Source organism: Serinus canaria, chromosome 3 (assembly GCF_022539315.1).
Source record: "Serinus canaria isolate serCan28SL12 chromosome 3, serCan2020, whole genome shotgun sequence".
Taxonomy (NCBI): domain Eukaryota; kingdom Metazoa; phylum Chordata; class Aves; order Passeriformes; family Fringillidae; genus Serinus; species Serinus canaria.
The window spans coordinates 65,264,605-65,286,459 of NC_066316.1; the positions used below are offsets into that span (position 1 = coordinate 65,264,605).

General features: G+C 40.4%; 2 protein-coding genes across 2 annotated transcripts; one reads left to right on the forward strand and one right to left on the reverse strand.

Annotated features, from left to right (window-relative positions):
- Positions 1-1,081: 1,081 nt before the first annotated feature.
- On the forward strand, positions 1,082-19,637 carry TRAPPC3L (trafficking protein particle complex subunit 3L). The gene is made up of 5 exons (XM_030236063.2): positions 1,082-1,539; positions 3,339-3,436; positions 6,068-6,167; positions 16,680-16,865; positions 17,919-19,637. The coding sequence occupies exons 1-5, from the start codon at positions 1,375-1,377 to the stop codon at positions 18,036-18,038; spliced, it is 669 nt and encodes a 222-aa protein (XP_030091923.2). The 5' UTR covers positions 1,082-1,374; the 3' UTR covers positions 18,039-19,637.
- CALHM5 (calcium homeostasis modulator family member 5) lies at positions 6,516-16,518 on the reverse strand. Its single transcript, XM_009092769.4, has 2 exons — positions 15,430-16,518; positions 6,516-12,731 (listed from the first exon to the last, which is right to left on the reverse strand). Exons 1-2 carry the CDS (start codon positions 15,967-15,969, stop codon positions 12,342-12,344), a joined length of 930 nt encoding a protein of 309 aa, XP_009091017.2. The 5' UTR covers positions 15,970-16,518; the 3' UTR covers positions 6,516-12,341.
- Positions 19,638-21,855: the final 2,218 nt, after the last annotated feature.

The window sequence follows — 21,855 nt, forward strand, 5'->3', positions numbered from 1 at the left end:
TGCAGTACAATTTTTTGTGGAATATGGAATTACTCTTGCAATGTGGGGCATTTTGATGCTTGTCACCAGCTGGAGACAATCAGAAAAATAAACCCATCTCTGAATCAGTTTAGAAATGCAAGTAACTATCTAGAGGATTGTAATGCCTTGGTTTTAAAATTTATTAAAACTTAGATATGAGAAGTACCTACAATTGTTTCACTTATAAAATGGAATAAGGTTTTACAGGGTCAGAAAAGCACCTGAAAAAAAAAATGGAAGAGGCAATTACATTGTAAAATTGTCAATACGAGTTCATTCTGTGTGAAATAAAAGCAGTTAGGATGGCTGAGCTTTACACAGAAAAATGTGAAAATTCTTTTTTTTTCCTGGTTGAATTGCATCATAACTTTAAACTATCATTTTTTAAAATATACTAATCTTCCTTATCCCAAATGAATCACATCTGAATGCCTTCTGTGTATCTGTAGTAGTAAATATCTGTAATTTTATTCTAGCAGTGGATCTATTAGTTAATAGAATTTTAGTAACAGCATGGCATTCAGAAGAGGCCATATATTTTTACTTCCTTTTCGAAGAGGACACAGTTGGAATGTGTGTGCAGGTAAGTCCTATTAGGAATGACAACTACCTGATTAATTTCTAAATTCACCAGTGACCATCCTTGAAGTTCATTGCAAATCAAAATTTGGACTACCATGTAGTCCAAATTTACCATGGGGGAAAATAGATGAACTAAGCCTGGATATTCATTGCAAGGTTATTAAGAAATGGGGTTATAACAGGTTAAGAATGAGAGAATAATAATTCTATAAACCCCTTAGGAACATGGTTAGTGAAAGTACCATTTGCACAAGCTGGCAGCTGTACAGGTACAGGATTTATTCCTCTGGGAAGCTGAGCTCTCCCAGTCTGCCCTGGCAGCTTTGCACAAACATGGTGGTATCAGTGCCTTAAAAGCCACACTTCCCCAACTTAGGCAGATATTAACTCACCAGACTACAGCAGTAAGAGTTGGCAGACTACTATGGCTTCTTTAGATTGAAAACAATCAATTTTTATTTCCCTTGTACAGCAGTATGTTGCAATTGTGTTTTTATTCTTTAGAGTGGAAGTTTTTAGCTCTTCAAACACCAAAGTCTGATAGAAACAACAAAATAAATTAACTGTCCCTAAAACCGTAAGACCTGTTCTGTTTGACTTCCCATGTGCGCTAGCTGTGCATTTGATTACAAACCATTCCTATGCACAGAGTGATTATTTATGTTGTGGACAGTGGCAGATCTGTTCAGTCAAATTCCTCCCAAAGGGCTCAGTGCAGGCAGAGAATAGGAGGAGCATCAGCAGCATTACAGACTGCAGCAAACACATCTCATGCAAAAGACAGAAGAGCAGGGAGGAGAAAAGAGAAGAGAAAGGATTGAGAGAAGCCTGTGCTGCTTGAGGAAGAAAATATATAAACTGACAATCAAATACATCAGGAGTTACACAAGCAGCATGTCTCGGTCACCAGGAAGAAAGCAGGAGAACCACAAAATAGTAAGACATTTTTGTAATGTGTTATTAAAAGAGTGCATGAAATAAGAGTAACCTATTCTTTTATTGATGACTTTTACACTCCTTTTTCTGAACAATCTGAAAGTACTGAAAGGATAGGGATAAGATTGGTGGTACAAGAGCAGAGTTGCTGACAGCATTTATGGCTGCTATTCCTGTTGCTGAGATTCTGTACAGGCTTGGGAAAGAGGGGCACACAATTTCTGAGACTGCAAGCTGTTCAGAAACAGCAGTCTAAGTGCTTTGGTCTAAGATACAAATGCCAGGTAAGTTTATGTACCTCTGCGGTTAGATAGTCATTCAATGAAACAGAGAAGGAGATCTCTGTTCTATGCTTGAATGATTTGATTCCACACAAACCTTTCTTCAGGAGTTTAGAGCCTTAGGGCTTTCTCTATGGTGAATGGTGAATTTGGACAGGAACTGGGCAGTGGAAAAATTCCTGAAGACTTTAAGACAATGTTGTATCAATTTCTGAAAAGAGGACAGAGGCCTCCACTGAAAAACAATTAGAAGAGTGTAATAAAATTACAAGTTTACAAACAAAAAGTATTCCAATGGATTGTGACTGTGGCTGATAAATTTGATTACATTGGTATATTATGCTTAAGTTTCTTTGAGGTAATTTTCTTGTTGCAACAGAGACTTTTTGCTGAACAATAATAACAAAGCAATAGAGGACCTGTATCACATCCATTTACTCCATTGAAAACTTGTTACTGAGAATTTGGCCAAGAGTAGAATATTTTTTTAAACAGGAGTTATCACTAAAATGAGTTTGGAAAATGATTCTGCTTAAGATTTTGAACAGTGACTTTTTAAAACAGCAGCACTGATTAAACTCCAAACTTCTGACGCAAAGGAAGCAGAACTTTCCACCCAGCTGTTCTTACTTTGCTAGTGTGTTTGTTCTGTTGTTTTTACTGGTATTCACTATTATTTTTCCACAGGCTAGAGAAAAAAAGCAGCACTGGTCTGAGCACATGCCAGAGGGCTATAGCACTTCAATTAATTGCTGTCCAAGGAGTTTAGTAAGAGTCAACCCAATCTCTCACTTAAAGGACAGCTGCTACTCCTGCTAAATACAGACAGTTCTGTAGTGCATGGATGTGATCTGGCAGGGCAGTGAGAGAAGGAAACTCTCCTCCAAACTGTTGCACACCTGAAGACCCCACAGTACTGCTTGTGGCAGGACCAGTGCAGAGACATACCTTTGGCATCTTCAGTTGCTCTCCATGTTCTTTGGGGGCTGCAATCCTCACCATCCCCTTTGTCTTGTTGTTTTTCTTTACCCCGTCCTGAATTATAGTATCATTTCATTGTTCTGAGCTAAATTTTTATTTACTTTTTACTTTTTTAGAGAAAGCAGCTAATTATTTGAATCAGATCAACCCTACCTTTGTGAATTGTTGTGCTACTGCAGAAGGATTAATAGCTCATTGCCTCTTTTCCTGCTGCTTATTATTCTTGGGTGGCACTTGACAACATTTGTCAATCCAGCTTACATACACTCAAGATGCAAGAATTACTGATAATAGTAACTCTGAGTATACCAAGAAATGGTACTTATGACAACCAAAATCCCTTACAAAACTCAAGTGAGGATCAACGTAGATTCTGTCATGCTTGAAATGTGGATTTCAGTGATTATGCATCCATGGACAAAAATTTCTTTATTAATTTAAATTAATTTTTACTTGCTTTTAAAGAGCAACAGCTTAAAAACATGGAAGAGTTGGATTTTAGCTCGCTTCATTTTTGATTTTCTTATTTTCTGACAGAGCAGAGAACTTTTTGTACTCACATATGGGGCCTTGGTAGCCCAGCTGTGCAAGGAGTATGAAAAAGATGAAGATGTCAATGCCTGTTTAGATAGAATGTAAGTACTGCTTTAAATGTTCATTTTTATCCATAATGCTATTTGTTTTAATATATATTACCTTTCAGCTTTTTGTTTGTTATCTCTCAAGTTCCAGCATTTTGTCTGTGGTTACAGGGAAGACAGGGAAAAGGTTCAATAGTCTGTCAACAGAAACAACACCAATTTGTGAATTAATATCAACCATTAGCTTTTTAATCCTCTGTGGAAAAGTGTTAGGACTGATTTCATAGCTTTCACTTGTTCCTTGCTGATCCTTTAATTATGCTAATTATTAATATAAACTTCTAAATTCCATATCCTATATCCCTTACTGGGTTAGGGGCAAATGAGCCTCTCCCCTTTAAAAGACCATACAGCAATGAGTGAGATAGCACAAAATGTCAGTGAAGGTGGATTTTTACATGGATAACCTCCTTGGAAAATGAAGATCCGATGTTTGCAAACCCTGTCATCCTGACTGAGATTCTTAGGCATTACTACCATAAAGATAACAATATAATGGAAAACTGGCAAGAAACAACTTTTTAGCTGGTCAACAAGAACATATAGTAAGGCCTTTGGCAGAACAGTTAGGATTATATTTCTGGGCAAAGTGAGCATGCAAAATGGATTTACAAAAATCACAGTGGGCAGAATAACCTTACCACTTTACTATTAACCTGAAAGTTTGCAAACTAGCTGTAGTCCAATAACTATCCATGAGAGTAAAAGAAAAAAAAAGTCATTGTTTGGGAAAAAGAAAAGTAATTTATTCACAAACTTATAAGGGATAACATCCCTCAGATACTTTTTTGTATTCATCTCTCATTCAGATCTGGTGAAAATCATACATTTAAAATATGCACAGGCTTCTTCAATGATGCCATGGTATAAATTACTAGAGAGCAGTTTTGGAAGATGTGAAGACAGATTTTGCTCCTTATGTTTTCATTATTGCAGTTGTTTCTATGAAATCTTTTTGTTTTGAGGAAGACTGGATCATGTAATGACAGGTTTCATTAAAACAATGTGTTCTTTACCTCTGTGATTATGAAAAAGCCCAGCTTCACAAAGAAACCTCACATCTCAGCAGACCTGTGACAGGTGGGGACAGTGTACTTATCTCTCTCTGTGTACATTTATAGTCTGTGGTGAGAAGGGTATTTTTCACTGTACAGTTGCCAAGTAGCTGCTTACCAGTCTGTTATTAATTTGACTTTGCAAATCTAGGGCATAAAAGTTGAAATGTATCTAAGTAGTCTTGTATGTCACTAATACATACCTTGCTAAATGCTGTTGACACATTTGCCAATGTTATTGATGCTTAGGCAATAGATAAATAATTGTTTCTAGATACATGACATACTGCAATTTTAATCTTCACACTGCCAAATCCACTTTTTGGTCTTGTCATCAGCTCACTGTTTGTCTTCTGGCCAAAGATGTTGTACAAAGCAGTAAGAAACTCCACAGAGTTCAGGTTGCTTCACTGAGGGTGTAGGGCCTCCAACAAACAAGCAGACAGTGCCAACATCCACATAACTGGGAATGAAGAATTTCCTGAAATGTTTCTGAGCTGAGTGTCCATTCTTATAAAACATTTGTGTTGATGTCTTTCCGTTTTTCAGAAAATGTTTGGAGTCACAGCTGTTTTGCACACTAAGAAGTTATTGACCTTTGTTAATGTGTCAGAGCTAAATGGATAATTGTTTTATGAAAATTCCATTCTCTTCCATCCCTTTTTGTTTGTTTGTTTTTTAATAGTAGTATTTTAAATACAAAATATTGGTGGCAGTGTACAAAAACTCTGTGTTTGTTGCAGTAATAAGCGACACAGGGACCCCAGGCAGGTACAAAGGAGTTCTCCTTATTGCCAAAAACCCAGCCTTCTTAAGCAGTTAGCTTGTTACCAGTTTACACAGTTTTAAGGCACAACAAGCCCAAGTCAACCAACCATCATGCATCACGATGCAGACAGGATGTGGACATGTGGCAGTCACACAGCACATCTCACATCTCTCACATCTCATCTCTGATGTTCCTCTACCCTTATTCCAGCCGAGTCACTGTCCCATAGCTCCCCTCCACTCAGCCTAAGTAACAGGCTGGAACCATGTTCCAAGACCTTCCCTTTATAAAGCCTTACCTTTTGGTAATATGTGTTAACTAACAACTTCTGGATTTTTTTTTTGTCAGCTAGTTAGATAATGGAGATAACATGTTAGAAAAAAAGTCAAACAGGTAATTGTGAAGGAAGAGTGAAAAATGAGGTGAAGAGGTAAGAGGAGAAAGAGATCAGGTGTGAGTGCATTTCCTATGGCAGCTGAATACTGCAATGAGGGTGCCCAGGACTGGTGTTCATACGTATAGACAATGTACAAACTGTGCAGACAATTCATATCATCCTTGCCAGGACTATCATGCTTAAAGAAGTATGATTCCTTAAAAAACTGCATGAACAGCAGTCCCACTGCGCTGTAAAATGTGGTAGAAAGAAGAATGCAGACCAGCAAAATTTGTTGTCACTGAGTCCCTCAATTAGGATCATGCAGCTGTTTTGCCAAGGAAGCGCAAGAGATGCATTAGGGAGATGGGAGGCGGAGAGAAGTTCCCCACTTAAAATGTTTCCTTTCCTTGTTTCCTCCTCAGGGGATACAGCATCGGCATAAGGCTCATTGATGACTTTTTGGCTCGTTCAGCTGTGAGAAAGTGCCGTAGTTACTCTGAAACGGCAGACATGATTGCACAGGTAAATAAGATTTGCATTTTCTAAAGCATCATCAGATTCAGTGATCTTAGCTTAAAATCATGTATTCCCTTCCTTTTTTCCCTTCCTGGGATCATAAGTCTTAACTGTCTCATACAGATGTTAAACTTTGATATTTTTACTTCTACCATTTGTCTCTTCTCACCATAATTATCTTAGATATTTTTTTACTTTAAAATGGTAATATTAAGAATAAGCTGCAGGATTTACTGCAAAATGAAAAATCCCAGTGGTAGCAAAGAAGAACTGTAAAAAAGGAAAATGAGAGAAACATTTTCTTGACTACCCACAAATATAATAACAAAATCAAAAAGATAAGATCAGAGTATGTACTTTTGCTTACTTTGATGGAAATTTCCCTTTTATTGAGTAGCTGTTCACTCTTCTGTCAGACAACAAAGACACAGGTTTCTAAAGATTGTTTGCCCCCACTGGCAAGTTAGAATTCCAGGGAATTTCAAAGAGAAATTTAAATAAGAATACATAACAAAGTTCTTCCCAGTAAGCAGCTGAGCTGGGCTAGACAGATGATCCATTGGAAATGGTGAGGACAGCTGAATGAAACCGATGAGACAAGCAGCATTTCAATCACTGTTTTAAAATCCACTGCCTCATTTCAAACGGCTGCAAAATCAGATTTTTGTTCACTTTTACATTCTTCTTCAGGTGATTGGTACTTTATTTTCACATATATGTCAGATATCTGGTTTTCTGGGTCTTATTCATCATAGTTCCCTTCTTTACAAATGCATTATTACAGTTAAACCTTCATTCTTAAGTACATGGTATTCAACAGCAAAGTGCAGTGAGAAATTAACAATGGAAAAAGACACTGTTTCTCTGCAGCTTGTACTTCCAAAGAGACTTATTAAGAGAAGTAAAAAATTACTTGGAAAGATTGGGACAAACATTAAGGCACACACTCTCCCTTTGAAAGACTATTTTTAGCAAACTAAAAGGAGTTCTGTAGTAGGAGTGTAACATTTCTGAGGCAAAATGTGATATGGACAGCATTTTCACATTTCTTTGGCAAAACAATTTTTAAATAATCTTCAAGTACATTTGTCTGAGACACATACCAACAAAACATGTCTAAAGTGACCCAGTAAGGAGCTGCAAATACTCTACTACAGTTTTTAGCTCAGAATCATGAAGCTGTTTACATGATCTCCTTAACTCTTCAGCAGGAGTGTTCCCAGCCAGGAGAAAGTGCTTAAATACTTAACTGCATTAAGTCTTCAGAGGTCTAAATCTGTTTGAGAATGAGTAAAACCAGTTCAAAGATAAAGTAATTAAGACAGTTCAGCAATTCAAGTAGTTAAAGCCAAACCTCCTGTTAACATAACTATTATACTTCAGTTCTTTGGAAAACAAAGAAGTCTGTAAGATCAGGCTGTGGGTGTTCCCTGTGGAAATGGAAAGAGATGAAGCAAAAGAAAAAAAACATAAATGAGGACTACAAAGCCAGTTTCCCAGATTAAGAAATAAATACTGGAGGAAAGGTGCACCTAAAGCAGTGACTGGGGGCTTAAAACTTCTACCACTGGTTCAGATTGCAAAGCCTGGGCTTTATTGCTAACTTATATTGACCTGGAGAAGGGCCAACAAGTTTTGATGAGGAGCCAAAGTGAGCCCTTCTACACTGAGTTCCCATGGTGTTCACTGTCTTCTCATGTTGGTCCTGTGACTTGGCAGGGCTACAGTTGGGATTGAATTAAAAAAGAGATGAAACAGGACATGTAAAAGTAGGCTCTCTGGCAAATTGGGGTAAGAAATGGAAACCAATTGATATTAAGAACAAAGCCCAGCTGAAGAAGTAATGTCCAAGATGGGATTCAGAATTTGGATCTGAGTATAACTGAGGATTACTTTTGAAATTAGGTTGATAATTTTTCTCTATAATCCTGCAAAATCAATGTTTAATTCAATTTCTCCTCAAAGACCTTGATGTAATTGATCTGATCAAATGAGTTGCAAAAAACAGCTTCTGGTTTTGGATCTAATTTTTATTAGATTAGTTTAGTTTATATTACCTTCACTAGCACCAGGAGGTGTTTGTCTGTGCTAGAAGTGGAAGCAGCCTGACCACATGCTCTGGTCCACAGCAAACTGGTGCTGGCTCACAGGCTGGATTAAACAGTGCAGTGTCTAAGGATAAATCTGTTCCTGAAAAGCAGTGGCTCCAGAGATGAGCTTTACTGTGGACACTTAGTACCCTGGGAACACAGGAAATTAACATCTCTGGAGGTCTTTGAAGAGAGCTCCCTGGAGGGGTATAACAAATGATGGCATAATCCAACCATGTCACCCCCCTGCCCAGAGCTGTAGGACAGGAAAAGTCCTTTCCCCTGTCATGGAAGGTGCTGCCACACAAGGTCCCTGTATATTGACATATGGCCAGTTGGAAGGTCTGACAGAAGCTGGCAGAATTTATGAAGCTGGTAAATGTTGATTTTCAGATCTCAGCAGGGAGAGGGAAATGCACAAGCAGGTTGCTGTGCTAAGTAATACAGCATACTGTGGTAAACAGTAAACAGGACACTGAAGTGCTGCACTGCGGAAAGTAAAGAAAAGGTCAGAAGAGAAGTTTGGAATCAGCAAAAGAAGGCAATACATTTAATATATCTTCCTCTTTCCAAACCCTGACTGGAAAAATACTAAGAATGAAAAGTATGCTAGCAGATATATTATTTTGACCATCTTTCCCCTTTTAAGCAGATGAATTCTGGTCCTTCATTAATCTTGCTATTATGTTGTCTGAAATCGTGGTTTCCATTTTTTTAACAGTCTGTACTTACTTACTTGGTGTCATGACTTCTGCATATAAAGTTGGGAAGTGAAAAGTCCCCAGTAGTACGTAGAGGGACTGAAAAGTTAGTGGCTTCCTAAACATTTCAGTAATTCTAGGCTGTCTTTGAGGACCCTCAGAATGTTAACAATTTTTATTCTTGCTGCTTGAGAGAGATGGAATGCTGACTGAGTTTTTGAAAAAGGGCAGAGATACATTTTTAATTCAGACTGCTTGGATCTTATTTTCTCATTAAGCAATCTATAGTGTCATAGAGTTGCAAATAACATTTTCAAAAGTGAGGTTTTGCCTTATATGGGCATCATTTTGCTGGCAAGCCTATGTACATGTCTAAACAGATATTCTTTTTTCTTCCATTTCATGGATAAAAATGAGACAGATTTATGGGATGCAAGTTTCAAACCACCTCATTCATTTTACATTCTAGTCTTTTGGAGTCACAAAGACTGAAAAGACCTTTGTTTTATCCTCTGAGAAGTTGTAAATGGTAGTTTTAAAATATTTGCAGTTCAGTTATAGCCTGGTTTTAAGAAAAAAATATTTTATATTCATTGATTTGCTTATCTATGCACTATAAATTATTGTTTCTGCCAAGACATTTTCACAATTTTCACTTTACAATTTGGCCTTTATTTGGTACTCCATTGCAAACCAGCTACTTCTTTTGCATAGTTTCCATGCAAGTTCACTTTTACACAAAAATTTTTAACAATATAATTTGGACAGATGCATCATACCATAATGCAAAGTACAGCTGAAACTAAATTGAGAGCATATGAGGGCTTAGCATGGTTTAAAAGTCTTCATTCTTATAACAAAGACTTCAAGTTTGATGGAGCAGCAGATGTGTGGTGGAAGAAGAGCTAAGAGAATTTAAAGGCTAAACCGAGGCACAGAGCACAGAAGATTAAACAGAAGTTTTCTATTTTCTTTGAAATTCATATTTTGATGGGTATCAGAATTAATGCAAAAATCTAAATTTTCCAGCAGAAAATGTCAACCTTGCTGTTTGGTTTTATTTGTGGGGTGTTTTTCTCTCTCTCCAGTTTGTTTTGGACCGTGTTGACAATACTCTGTCTCTTTCTGAGCTGCCATGGTAGCTGCTGGATTCAGGAACAATGTTGATAGAAAGTAGCTTTTACAGTAGCCCCTTGAAGGACTAAGTTAAATTTTTCAAACCCACGTGCCAGTTGGAAACATAGGGTCAAACTGGCTGTTATTTCAGTCTATTTTCATAGAAGTATCTAGGATCCACATGGAAATTGCAGTAAGTCACAGGCGTTTTGGTAAGATAAAGAGTCACACATTCCCCTGGGAATGAAGATAAGGGAGAGATGGGCTCCTACCAGGCACACATTGCAGCACAAAGTGTTCAGCAGCTGCTCTTGGGGGTAGAGACACTCTCAACATGAGCTACCTGCAAACATGAAGTAGGCAAGGAGGAAGATAAGGAAATTTATTTTGGATTTGCCCCTCCACAATAAAGCAGAAGATAGGGCTGGGAAGTGCTGCCATTTCAGATGGCCTGGGCTACTCAGGTGCAGAGCCCTAAGCTTTCTTCTGAGGGAAGAGAGGATACCAAAAGCTCCAAGTGGGATCACTCTGTCCCCTCTACCAGCTGTGCTTTTGCCTCTGTATCCCAGTTATTATATCACACTGGAGGCCTTCTCTTAACCTCAATCCACTTGTTTCTTGTATTTCTTGGATCAACTCATTAACCTACTTGCTGTCCTCCCCATTGCATCCCTACTTGCTTTGATTTTCTGAGGAAGGAGGTGGAGAGACAGTTTTGGATCGGGAAGTTTGGCCCAGGCAGTGGGGCTGTCCTGTTAGGAGGTGTTCTATCTCCTCTTGTGTGCAGGGAGGAGGTGAAATGGGGCTGGACAGAAGATATTGGGACAGTTCTCACAAGGAAAGACAAATAGGAAGGGTCACATAGACTGGAAGTAGGTAGATGCTATACCAGGAGAAGCTCCTGGGGAGAAAATGGTTGATCTATGTGCCAGGCACAGTGTCAGACATCTGCTGTTGTGACTTTCATTTTGGCAGTGTTGCATCTGTGTTTTCAGCAGCAGCAGCAGCAGGCTCATTTAAGCATATAACATGTTTTAAGTATGCTGCTAAGTGGGTCATCTGGGATGAAAAAACTTTAAAACATTATCTCAAAGGTCACAAGTTCTTGAAAGCATAAGGAGAAAATTCTAAGCAGAGTGTTGAAGTGGCGCTTGTGTTTTATTTCATAAAGAGTAATGGTCTGTATATAGATGCTTTTACCTGCTGAAGAAACCCAATGAGTATGAGAACAGCGGGGCAGGATATCCTGGTTTGTTGAGAAGAGCATGATTCAAGCAGAGCAAAACTATGATTCTTTGCAGGCTCAGAGAGACTGGCAATAAAAGGCTGCACAAAAGCCTGCCCAGGGAAAGTAACTTTGTTCTCCTTTTATACAGCTTTTGCAAATACTCTGAACTCCCTGAGAGCCATGTGATTAATTCCAAGTGAGTGACGTAAAGCACAGGGCTCTGGGCTGAAATGTGTTTGTCAGAGGCACTGACTGTGCAGTTGCCTCACCTGCTGGTTCTTCTTGCTCCAGACACCACGTTTTCCAAGGATATTCAAAAAAATGAAAGTCAGTCTTCTGCAAAAATATTTTCCTGTCTTAAAAAGTGGAATTTCCTTCCAGGCCCTCTGTTGTACATTGGCTGCAGGCCCAGAAACAGCAATATTACAGAGCACTACAGGCTGCACCCAGTGCCTGAAACTTGCTGAAAACTGAGACTTTATATCCATACAAAGAGAAAGTCTAGGCTGGGAGCAGATAACAGGGAAATGTTCTACAGAGGCAAAATATCCAAAGACAGAGAAGCCTTGAGTGATCACTGGTGCCTCAAAACAAGGCTGTACCTGCAACTGGCCTGGAAATGACCTGGAGAGAAAACCTTTACTTTCTGTATGTTGGCTGTCAGAAAAGCACATGTATCTTGTAATTATATTCACATACTTTAAATAACTTTACTTGTTGACAGTCTCTAGATTTACACAGGACAAGCATACTATAGCACATTTTACATAGCATATTGTTAAAACCCTCTTGTAGAAGCCATTATTCCTTTCTTTGTGCTGTCAGCTCTTGATGCTGAGCCAGTGACATGAACCCTGGGTGCCATGGAGCAGCCTTTTCACTTGTATGTAGAGACATAATTTCATTCCATCCTTTTGGAGCAAGTAACTAACAGAGACGAGACATGATGAAGAAGAAAGAGGCCATTGTGGAAAAACATAGAGACAAAACCAGATAGAAATATGCCATATTAACAAGATATAAAAAAGCTGAAAATATACTTGGTCTATGGTACTTCCCTTCTGTCCGCAAGGTCCAGCATTGTTTCTCTTTCCTCAGTGGTTCCCTTCTGGCCTTCTTCAACTAGCCTGTGAATCGTGCTATAATGCTGTTTGCTGCTGCTGAAAGAGTAGAGCTGGGAAGCATCTTCCCATGCCTGGAAAGCTGGCAGGGAAATGGGTTCTGGTTCCTTGTTTTCAAAAAAGCACTTCAGGTTTCTCTCACTCAGCTTGGTGGCATACAGCTGGAAAATCTGCTCCAGTTGCTCCTTCTCCGTCCCCTCATACACTCTCCAAAACATCAGCTGGAGGTGGCTGACTTTTGACTGGCAACTGGCACAGCAAGTGGTTAGCAGGGAGAGGAGAGCTGTGGTAACTATCACACACCAGCCTAAAATCTGGGAAGCCAAAAGAAATCAATTTCAGGTTAAAAAGACCCAAGTGAAAATGCTACTTGAATCATGAATGTCTGACAAAGTGACCACACTTTGTTTGCATTTGGTGCTGGCCTTGATGTTAGTGGGACATCCACATGGGGAGTTGTTTTAGGTTGGAAATGGGGGTGTGAATTCTATTCCCATCTGTTAAAGGTGGGGCAGTTATCTTCTGTTAATCGGGCAGTTTTCTTTGTCTCTTCCACAAACAATCCTCCCTCTGGGAGATATCTGCTGTTCATGGGCCAGTGAGTCCCACTGCATGACTGATGAAAATTACATCATCCTGTTGTGAGATGCTCTGCCCAGGGGGAGGAGCCAAGCATTCCTACCTAGATATAATCTGAGATTAGGAACACCATAGCCAGCCTTTTCCCACTGGATTCCCAGAGGAGCAACTCTCTTCTCCACTGGACTCCCAGGGGAAGACCTGGCAATCTACACCACCATCAGACCTTCAGAGAAAACCTACACCCTTCTCCAGGATCACTGCTTCAACAGAACCACGCCTGTCACTCCAGGACTGCAGCCATTATTTAATGGGACTGCTACCAACACCCTGACCCACAGGGTGCCAAGTTGTATTCTGACTCTGTCAGTGGTTTCTTTTCTTTTCTTGTACTATTACATTCGTATTTTAATTTTCCTAGTGAAGAACTGTTATTCCTACTCCCATATCTTTTCCTGAGAGCCCCGTAATTTCAAAATTATAATAATTCAGAGGGAGGGGGTTTACATTTTCCATTTCAAGGAAAGCTCCTGCATCCCTCAGCAGACACCTGTCTTTTCAAACCAAGACAGGACTGAAGAGAAAGAGTAAATCCATCAGCATAGAGGCTTCTCAATACTGCTGCTTTTGGTATCTCTTTTGTAAAGGGTAAAGTGTTTTCTAACTCCTGAAAACATTACATAAAACTACCCAACAAGAATTACTAATTTTGAATCATGAAGAACTACAAAACCAAAAAGGGCAAGTAACTTTTGTCCCAGATCAATCAGCCTTTTAAACTGTGACCACTGTTAGATGTTTTGTTTTCTGACTTCTTTTTACTAGGAAAAAACCTCCAACAAAACAACTACATAATTAACCAGCGTCACTCAACTCCTTTGTTCTGTAGCAGCCTCAGATGTGGACAAAATTCTGTCAAGAACATTTTAAAAGAATGATCTACTTCCATAATTACTTCTTCAGCAAGGGGAGAGATTGGAAAGATCTGCTTGAACTGGTTATTCTGGGATGTTCTCCCCTAAGAAGACCAGCAGTGTGAACACAGTTTTTTCCTGCCCTGTGCCACTGGCCTAGCCAATGGTTTTACTTGTCTAATCCACTGTGATAAGTTAAAAAAATTAAACTTGTTTTCAAGCACTGGAAAAAGGTCCAGTGTGGGACAAATATTCTAAGGCTTAGAGGCTTTATGAACTGGAACTGACTTCCCATGCTCTAATGGTGATGATATGGAGAGTGAACTCTCATGTGAACTCTTGCACTGATGTTAAAAAAAAATAACCACCAGTAAATATCTGTGTTTAGCTGACGGAATATAGAAAGTTTCTTCAGGGAAGTCTGTGAAACAGAGAAGCTTGACAGCTATTCTTAGGAACTGATATGGAAGAAGAGTTAGAGCTTTCCTTTATGTTTCCCAGTCACTGTACTGACTAGCAATTTTTATGGGTATTTGAGAAATTGCTCTTTTTTGCAGTTTTTCACTTTCTTGCAGCTTGGAAAATGAACCCCTATATTCTCATGTTAAAACTGAATCCCCACTCTTTCAGTATTTCCTATACATACAACTTAAAGTCTTAAGCCCTATCTGTTGTTGCTTTCTAAAACTATCAAATAAATTGCTTTGTCTGCAGTGCAGTCTTTGTCCTATTTGCATGAGGACTTAAAAATATAACCAGCTCTTGGAAAGGAAATTGTTCCAGATGGATACAATTCCTGACAAAAACTTGCTGGCTCCACAGAGTGTTTTTCCTTTCCTGTAGCTTTTTTTTTTCCCTCCACTGTTCTGACTTTTTGCCTCAGAATTTATTTGCATTACAATACGCAGAGCAAAACTGTACTGCACAATTACTATAAAATGTAGTAAGAGCTCAGTTTTGCATGATCTGCTTGCTTTATTGTTTCTCACTTCCTCCAAGCAGGACAAAAACATGCTTACATTTGTCATCACAAAAATGAGGAACACAAAGTGAAACACATTATTACATAAGCAGTCAAAAGATATTTTACAAATCTTATTTTCCAGTATTTTTCTGCTGTTAGTGACCTAAAAAATTTCCCCACAGTTATCAGAATGATTTAAAATGTGACAGTGTGGCATGAGATTTTAATAGGACAGACCCCTTTAATGGGGTGACATCAGCCTCCTAAACAAACCAGTTGGGGTTTTTTTCCCCCTCCTTAGAGCAATCTCCATTCAGGAAGAAAGCTTTAGGTTTTCTGGTCTTATTGACCCCACCACAAGTGAGGACCCCTAAAAAATAGGGAACAGCTCAAACTGAACCAAAGGATGGATTGGTTGTATTTTGCAAGGCTGCCAAAACATTGTTTACATGAAGCCAACAGTTTTAACAAAACTTCTGACATCAGGATCTTCCACAGATAAATCACAGCTGCAGTACAGTTTGGATAATGCTCTTTGTTTATCATTTTTCTTACCTGGGACTGTGCTTGAAGTGTTCTTTTCAGTTCATCACTCTCTGAAAAGGGCAGGGAGCTTTTGTCACAGGCTACCTTGTGTAGCTCTTCAAAGCAGTTCTCCGATTTGCTGTGGCAAACTGCTTGTAAGTAGGCAGGATTTTTCAAGCCACTCATGGCACATTCGTAAAAAGTCCCGTTGAGCAAAGCCACGGAGAGCCACATCACTGGGGCTACCAGAGCATTTAAAGTGATTTGTCCAAAGACGTAAAAGAAATGGCAGATATTCCCTCTGGGGAATATTTTCCTGGGATTCACCCAGCAGCCTGTAAAGAGTTTCCAGGTTTTGCTGTTCAAGAAGTATCCAATAACCAGCAAAACAAGAGCTGGCGAGAAGAGAAATACTAAACCGTACCTGAAGTTTTCATTGCTGCAAGGGCATCTGAAAGCAACAAGAGAAAACACACGTTCACCTCCCATTGTCAGCAGCGCCATAAAACTGTAACCTATAGCGGTTTTCCGGTTCATAAAGAACTTCAGGATTGTTTGGAATGCATCCATCTCTGGTACTCACTACGGAGGTGAAAATCGGGACGGTTTCTCTCCGTTGGCAGCGGCGTGCGGCGGGGCAGAGCTCTCCCGAGGAGGCGCAGCCCGCCGCTCTCCCTCCGCCTGCCCCCGCCCTGCCGAGATAACGCCGTGATGTCACCGCTGCAGAGCGCTGGCAGGCCAGATGTGGCACATCCCCAGCAGCATTCACACGCCGAGGAAAGAAAGCAGGCAGTGCTCTGTGTAACCAGCTAAGTTCGCAGTCTTGGAAGTCTTGTTCTTGGTGGGCTGTTTGTTTTCTTAAGTGACTGCAGATGGAGAGATCAGAGTTGCGTGAGATCTTGAGCCGTGATTATAAAAGTTGCCGGTGAGGTAGTGAATGACTTAATATAGATGCTAATGGTCCCAAGGGAGTATGACATGACTGAAAGCAGACGAGTAAATAAATAACAGTAAAGCCACTTTGTGTGGGGTTGTAAATGTAGCAACTTCAAAGAAGAACGGCTCTCTGTTGTGTTTTCCTGGAGCATTACATAGCTTTAGATTTGCATTGCTGGCTCAAGCTGATCACAGAAGAGACAAATGTACTTTGATTTCTAGCCTGTCTGGCTCTCCCCCCGTATTTCCTGGGGTAAAATTGGTCTACAGGATGCTTCTTTCTAAAGTTTCACCTCTGCTTTGCACGTGACACTTTTAAGCAGCAGAGTTTCATTCTTTTGCAGGTTGCTTTCAAGATGTACCTTGGGGTCACCCCTAGTGTGAGCTGCAATAGTGTCACAGGGAATGAATTCTCCTTAATCCTGGACAAAAACCCACTGGTGGACTTTGTGGAGGAGCTGCCAGCGGAACGAGCATCACTTTGCTATTGTAACCTCCTCTGTGGGGTGATTCGAGGTGCCTTGGAAATGGTAAGGAAGTGCACATCTGTTTCCTCCATTCTTTGTTAATTCACAGAACACAGGAAAACAAAATCATTTGTTCAGATAAAAGCAGGAAATACAGTATTGTTTAACCTCTCGGGTTAAAAGTCTATATCTAGATTAAAGAGGACAAGGCTGATCCTGAGGTAGAGAAGCACATGGATTATCTCACCTCCACACTGTCCCTGCCTGGCTGTTCAGTCTGTTCAGTGGCTGACTTGGGTGCAAAAGCCAGGTGGGATCAGGAAGAGAGGTAACACTTAAAGTGGAAGGACAGAGGGGCATGTTGGTTTCCTCCACTGCTCCTGGAGCCTATCACACTTCTCTGCACAGCTGTAGCCAGTAATAGTCATTCCTGATTCTTTCCAAACATGTCAAGAAAAATAATATTCTCAGGTTACCGTGGTATCTGCTGAGAGAGAGAACCAAGTGTGGATGAGTATAATGTTAAAACCAAAGCATCAGAAGTGTATCAGATGGCAATCCAAATTTTGTTCTAAAGTTTAAGGTTTTGCAAAGAAATAAATAAAGGGCATAATTTGAAAATTTCTGACCTGTAGAACTTCTTCAGGGAGATTACTTTTGGGCTGCTTTATGTTTTTTGTGAATATCCGATTTGGCATAGATCTTATATTTCAACCGACAAGAAACTCAACCCTGCGGTGTTATGTACATACATCAGCCTCAGAATTATAGTATCTAATACAAGACTAAGTAACAAAAGTATTATATCAAAAGTCTTAGTACATGACTAGGAAATTCTGTGATCACAAAATCATCAGGTATGCAATGTAGGGTCTCAGAAGAAAGCAAAGCACTGAGGAGAAGGGTAATGAGCTATATAAAATCCAGTGTCTATAAACTTTCTTTGTATTAGCTTAGTTGGGAAAGCTATTTTAAAACAATTTAGATATCTGTTTCCTATGAAACCTGAGAAAGGGGGTCCTCTTGTGGTAAGAGAGAGAAAAAGCTCATTATGCCAGAGGAGGGTGGAAAACTGGGCATTTCTTTGTTTAACTGATCAGACCTGATTCTTTCCAGGTTCACTTAGCAGCGGAAGTTTCCTTCCTCCAGGACAGGCTGAAGGGGGATGATGTGACAGAAATAGGAATTACGTTTTTAAGGAAGCCTGAAGACAGAAGACACAGAAGGAACAAATGAAAGAAATATTGGGAGAAACCCTTGCTGGGGGATATTTTGTGCCTTTTGTTTCAGAAGAAGACAGGGTAAGAGCGGTTTTGCTGAGTCGGCTGCACCGACTGAAAGGTGAAGGGTGCGGAGCAGCAAAGAGGAGGGGCAGGGGAGAGCAATGTTAATTGTTGTGGCACAGATATCAGTACAAAAGATTGAAATGATCTGCCCTTCCTTCTCATATACCCAGGCTCTTGAGCTTAATGGAAGTTTTATTTCAGTATTTAGTGTGTGCTAAATGTTCATCTGTATACCAACTGTTTTCAGGTAAAGCTGATGACCTTTTCCCATTTTGTCAGTAATATTTCAAAGCATGGCTGCTAGATGTGCTTAATTTCCCTGGCTGTGTGTAGTTATCCATAAGGGATTCCTCTGCTGTGCTTGCTGTATGCAGTGTCTCACTCACAGGTGCATGTTTTGATTGTAATGCTTTGGCATTCCTTGTCCTCCATGCTGGACCTCCTGCTGTCTTTGAAACCAGGGAGGGATGGGTCTTCATTGCCCACCCCCTGGTGGTGTTCTTTCCAGCTCTTCAGGCCCCACATGCAGTTTTGCTGGCACTCCTGCTCAGTCCTGTGCACACTCTAGGCTGCAGCACTCTGACAACTGCGGCAGTGCTCGTGTCTCACCAAGCTATGGGCCTTTCCATGTCAGCCTTCTCTCCAAGAGCACTGATCTAGTGACCAAACTGAACAAAGCATGATGTATTTAACTTGTAGCCTTTGTGGATCTGTACCTGCCTGAGGAAACTTGAATTAAAATTCTGAGATTGCCACACAACTGGTTTGGTGGTCATGTTTTCTGCTCTTACCTGGCCTTCACCACCAGCTGTTGAACATCTTCCTCTTGGCAGTGGACTTGTTACCACAACATGACTGGGAAGTAGAGAAGGAGCAGCCTCAGAGAAACCCAAGTTATAGGAAAGGTTTGAAGTTGTTTGGTGTAATGCAAGATGTCTGGATAAGGGTTGGACAGAACCCCAGGTCCTTGCACAGCACCCTACCCACAAAGCCACCTTACCCTCTTTTCACCAAGGTGCTTGTTTTAAACTGGAATACCAACAGCTAAGGTCAATGTAGTTAACTCTTGTTTTATCTCTGTGTTTTGTACCTTCTTCTCCTATTTTTCCCTCAGTCTGTTAACATCATCATGCTAAGTGGGGGCATCTCTTACCTTGGTTTCATTCTCACCAGACCTGTACAGTCTTCATGATAATCTCTCTCCCTTTGTTTGTCTTAATGTTGTGGTACAGTGGTGGCATAGCAGAATGGAGCTTTGGCATAGCAGAATGGAGCTTTGAGTGGGCAGTTTTGTAGGGAACAAAAACTAAATTACTTGTTAACTAGCCTTGGTCTCAGCCCAACTGCTGTTACCTGCTACCAGTAAGAAATGGCAACATGTACATGTAACAAGATGTTATAACCAGTAACAAGTTTCCCTGCCTTTTTTTTTTTAATTATTATTACTGCTTTTTTAAATTAGATCTGAAATGTGTTGTGGAATTTGTCTGATTTCACTGCCTGCACAAGAGCCTTCAGTGGGGTTTTTGTTGCTTGAGATGTACATGTAGTCAACCACAATAAAGGCTGTTTATTGGCAATGGCCATTTTTACTTTTTCCAGCTACACTAACCAAATATTCTCTTTTAAAAAATTGTTATTATTTTGAAAGTGAATTAGCTATACTGTCCTTGTTTTCTTACAGAATTACAGAACTGTTAGGGTTGGAAGGGACCCCCTGAGGGTCATCCAGTCCGACCCCACTGACAAGGCAGGGTCACCTAGAGCAGGTGACACAGGAACATCTTGGGTTTCTGTGGCTGAGATGACCCCTGAGGTATTAGAAAGTCTTTTTTTTCCCCAGCCCTGCAACCAAAGAAGCTGAGATTCGTCAGTTCTGCTTTTCAAGGTTATTTTCTCTTATCTATTACATTCTTTCTCTGACCTGCTGAGGTCTGTCCAGCAGATTGGGTTGTGGTAGTGTGATTGCTCCTTGGGTGGTGTTAACTTTTTATGCTATGAACTATGTGTACTTTATTTACAATAATTTTCCAATACCTATTACCTATGTTAGACAGCCTGTCTCTACTCTAAACCAATCAAAAAGTGTCAACATCCCAGCAGAAGATGGAGGACAAGAGGAAGGAGAAGGACAGGACATGCCCAGATTCCTCCATCTTGCCTCTTGAGCCCCCATTCTAAAACCCCAAAATTCTACTTTTTTACCCTGTGACAAATTAACTATCATTCTACTCAAACTCTTGTGGCTTGTAAATCTTCACACAAAGTTGGTAATCTTTTCCATGGACTAAAATCCATGGCACAGGTGTCTTTGACTTCATGCCAAGGTCTCTGAGCCTCTTGCCAGGGTCTGGAATCACCCAGGGCAGCCAGAGGAATGTCCTGGGTCCCGACAAGAACACATCTAGGTGGGTCTGGATTGTCTCCAGAGAGGGAGACTCCACAACCTCCCTGGGCAGCCTGTGCCAGTGCTCTGCCACCGTCAGTGTAAAGTTCTTCTCATGTTGAGGTGAAACTTCTTGTGCTTTAGATTGTGGCCATTGCTCCTCCTCCTGTCGCTGGGCACCGCTGGAGAGAGTCTGGCACCCTCCTCCTGCCACCCACCTTTGAGAGGTATTAACAAGATCCTCTCTCAATCCTCTCTTCTCTGGACTAAACAGGCCCAGCTCCTGCAGTCTCCCCTCCTAAGAGAGATGCTCCAGACCCAAATCACCTTTGTGGCCCTTCTGCTGGACCCTCTCCAGTAGCTCCTTGTCTTTCTTGTACTGAGGAGCCCAGAGCTGGACACAGCACTGCAGATGTGACCTCACCAGGGCTGAGTAGAGGAGGAGGAGCGCCTCCCTTGACCTGGCCACACTCTTCCCAATGCACCACAGGACACCAGTGGCCCTCCTGGGTACCAGAGCACTGCTGTCTCATAGTCAGCTTGTTATCAACCCAGATACCAGGTCCTTCTCTACAAGATGCCCTCTGAGAGGTCAGCCCCTGCACTGTTACTCTATAATCATCCAGTTTCTCAGAAGGAGAAGAACACTGAGCAAGTAAGTGACTGTGATAAATATGTTAAAAAAATTCTTTTCTACATGCAGAATTAAATCTGGTTTTGCCTTCATGTGTTATATTATAGTGAGAAAGAAGCATCAAACTCATTGTGTTCAGCTAGTTAAAATAAGCTCTCCCCTTCTTCCTTCTTTTGCAAAATGAATGTAACAAATAATTTCTTGGGATTCCTGACTGTATGAATGAATGATTTCTGAATTTATTGTGTAGAAAGAGAGAATTTCTGGGAGAAGTAAATGGACAGCCTGGACCAAACAATCTGACATATCTAAAACTGTCATAGCATGGCATCCCCGGCCAGGTAAAAATTATCATTGATTCCATGATTCCAGAAGGCTGATCAATTGCTTTATTGTACTGTACTTATTAAGAAACCCATCGCCCTTGCAGACAGTACAATACAATTTGACCTAATTGGTCCTTTAACTAAAACACCATCACCATTGGTTAATTAAGAAAACAACCTTTGGTAAACAAATTTCCATAGCACATTCCACATGTTCACAAAGACAGGTGCAGCAAGTCAAGATAAGAATTGTTTATCATTCTTTTCTTTGAAATTCTCACAGCCTTCCCCAGGACAATGCCTGGGAAAGTTGTGTGTTGCTCTCTGTGGCCAGAGAGCTGCTGCCACATAAAATGCTCTCTTAACAGCTTTCCAGGACAAAAGTGAACTTTATTATTCTTCACTCAAAACTTGTATCTTT

What these genes read in the sequence shown, in the direction of transcription:
- TRAPPC3L (XM_030236063.2), top strand. Translation starts at nt 1,375, where the DNA reads ATGCAAAAGACAGAAGAGCAGGGAGGAGAAAAGAGAAGAGAAAGGATT. An exon ending in CGGCAGACATGATTGCACAG is followed by an intron (nt 6,168 to 16,679) that starts GTAAATAAGATT and finishes ATTCTTTTGCAG; the next exon opens with GTTGCTTTCAAGATGTACCT. An exon ending in TTCGAGGTGCCTTGGAAATG is followed by an intron (nt 16,866 to 17,918) that starts GTAAGGAAGTGC and finishes GATTCTTTCCAG; the next exon opens with GTTCACTTAGCAGCGGAAGT.
- CALHM5 (XM_009092769.4), bottom strand. Translation starts at nt 15,969, where the DNA reads ATGGATGCATTCCAAACAATCCTGAAGTTCTTTATGAACCGGAAAACC. An exon ending in CACTTCAAGCACAGTCCCAG is followed by an intron (nt 12,732 to 15,429) that starts GTAAGAAAAATG and finishes TTGGCTTCCCAG; the next exon opens with ATTTTAGGCTGGTGTGTGAT.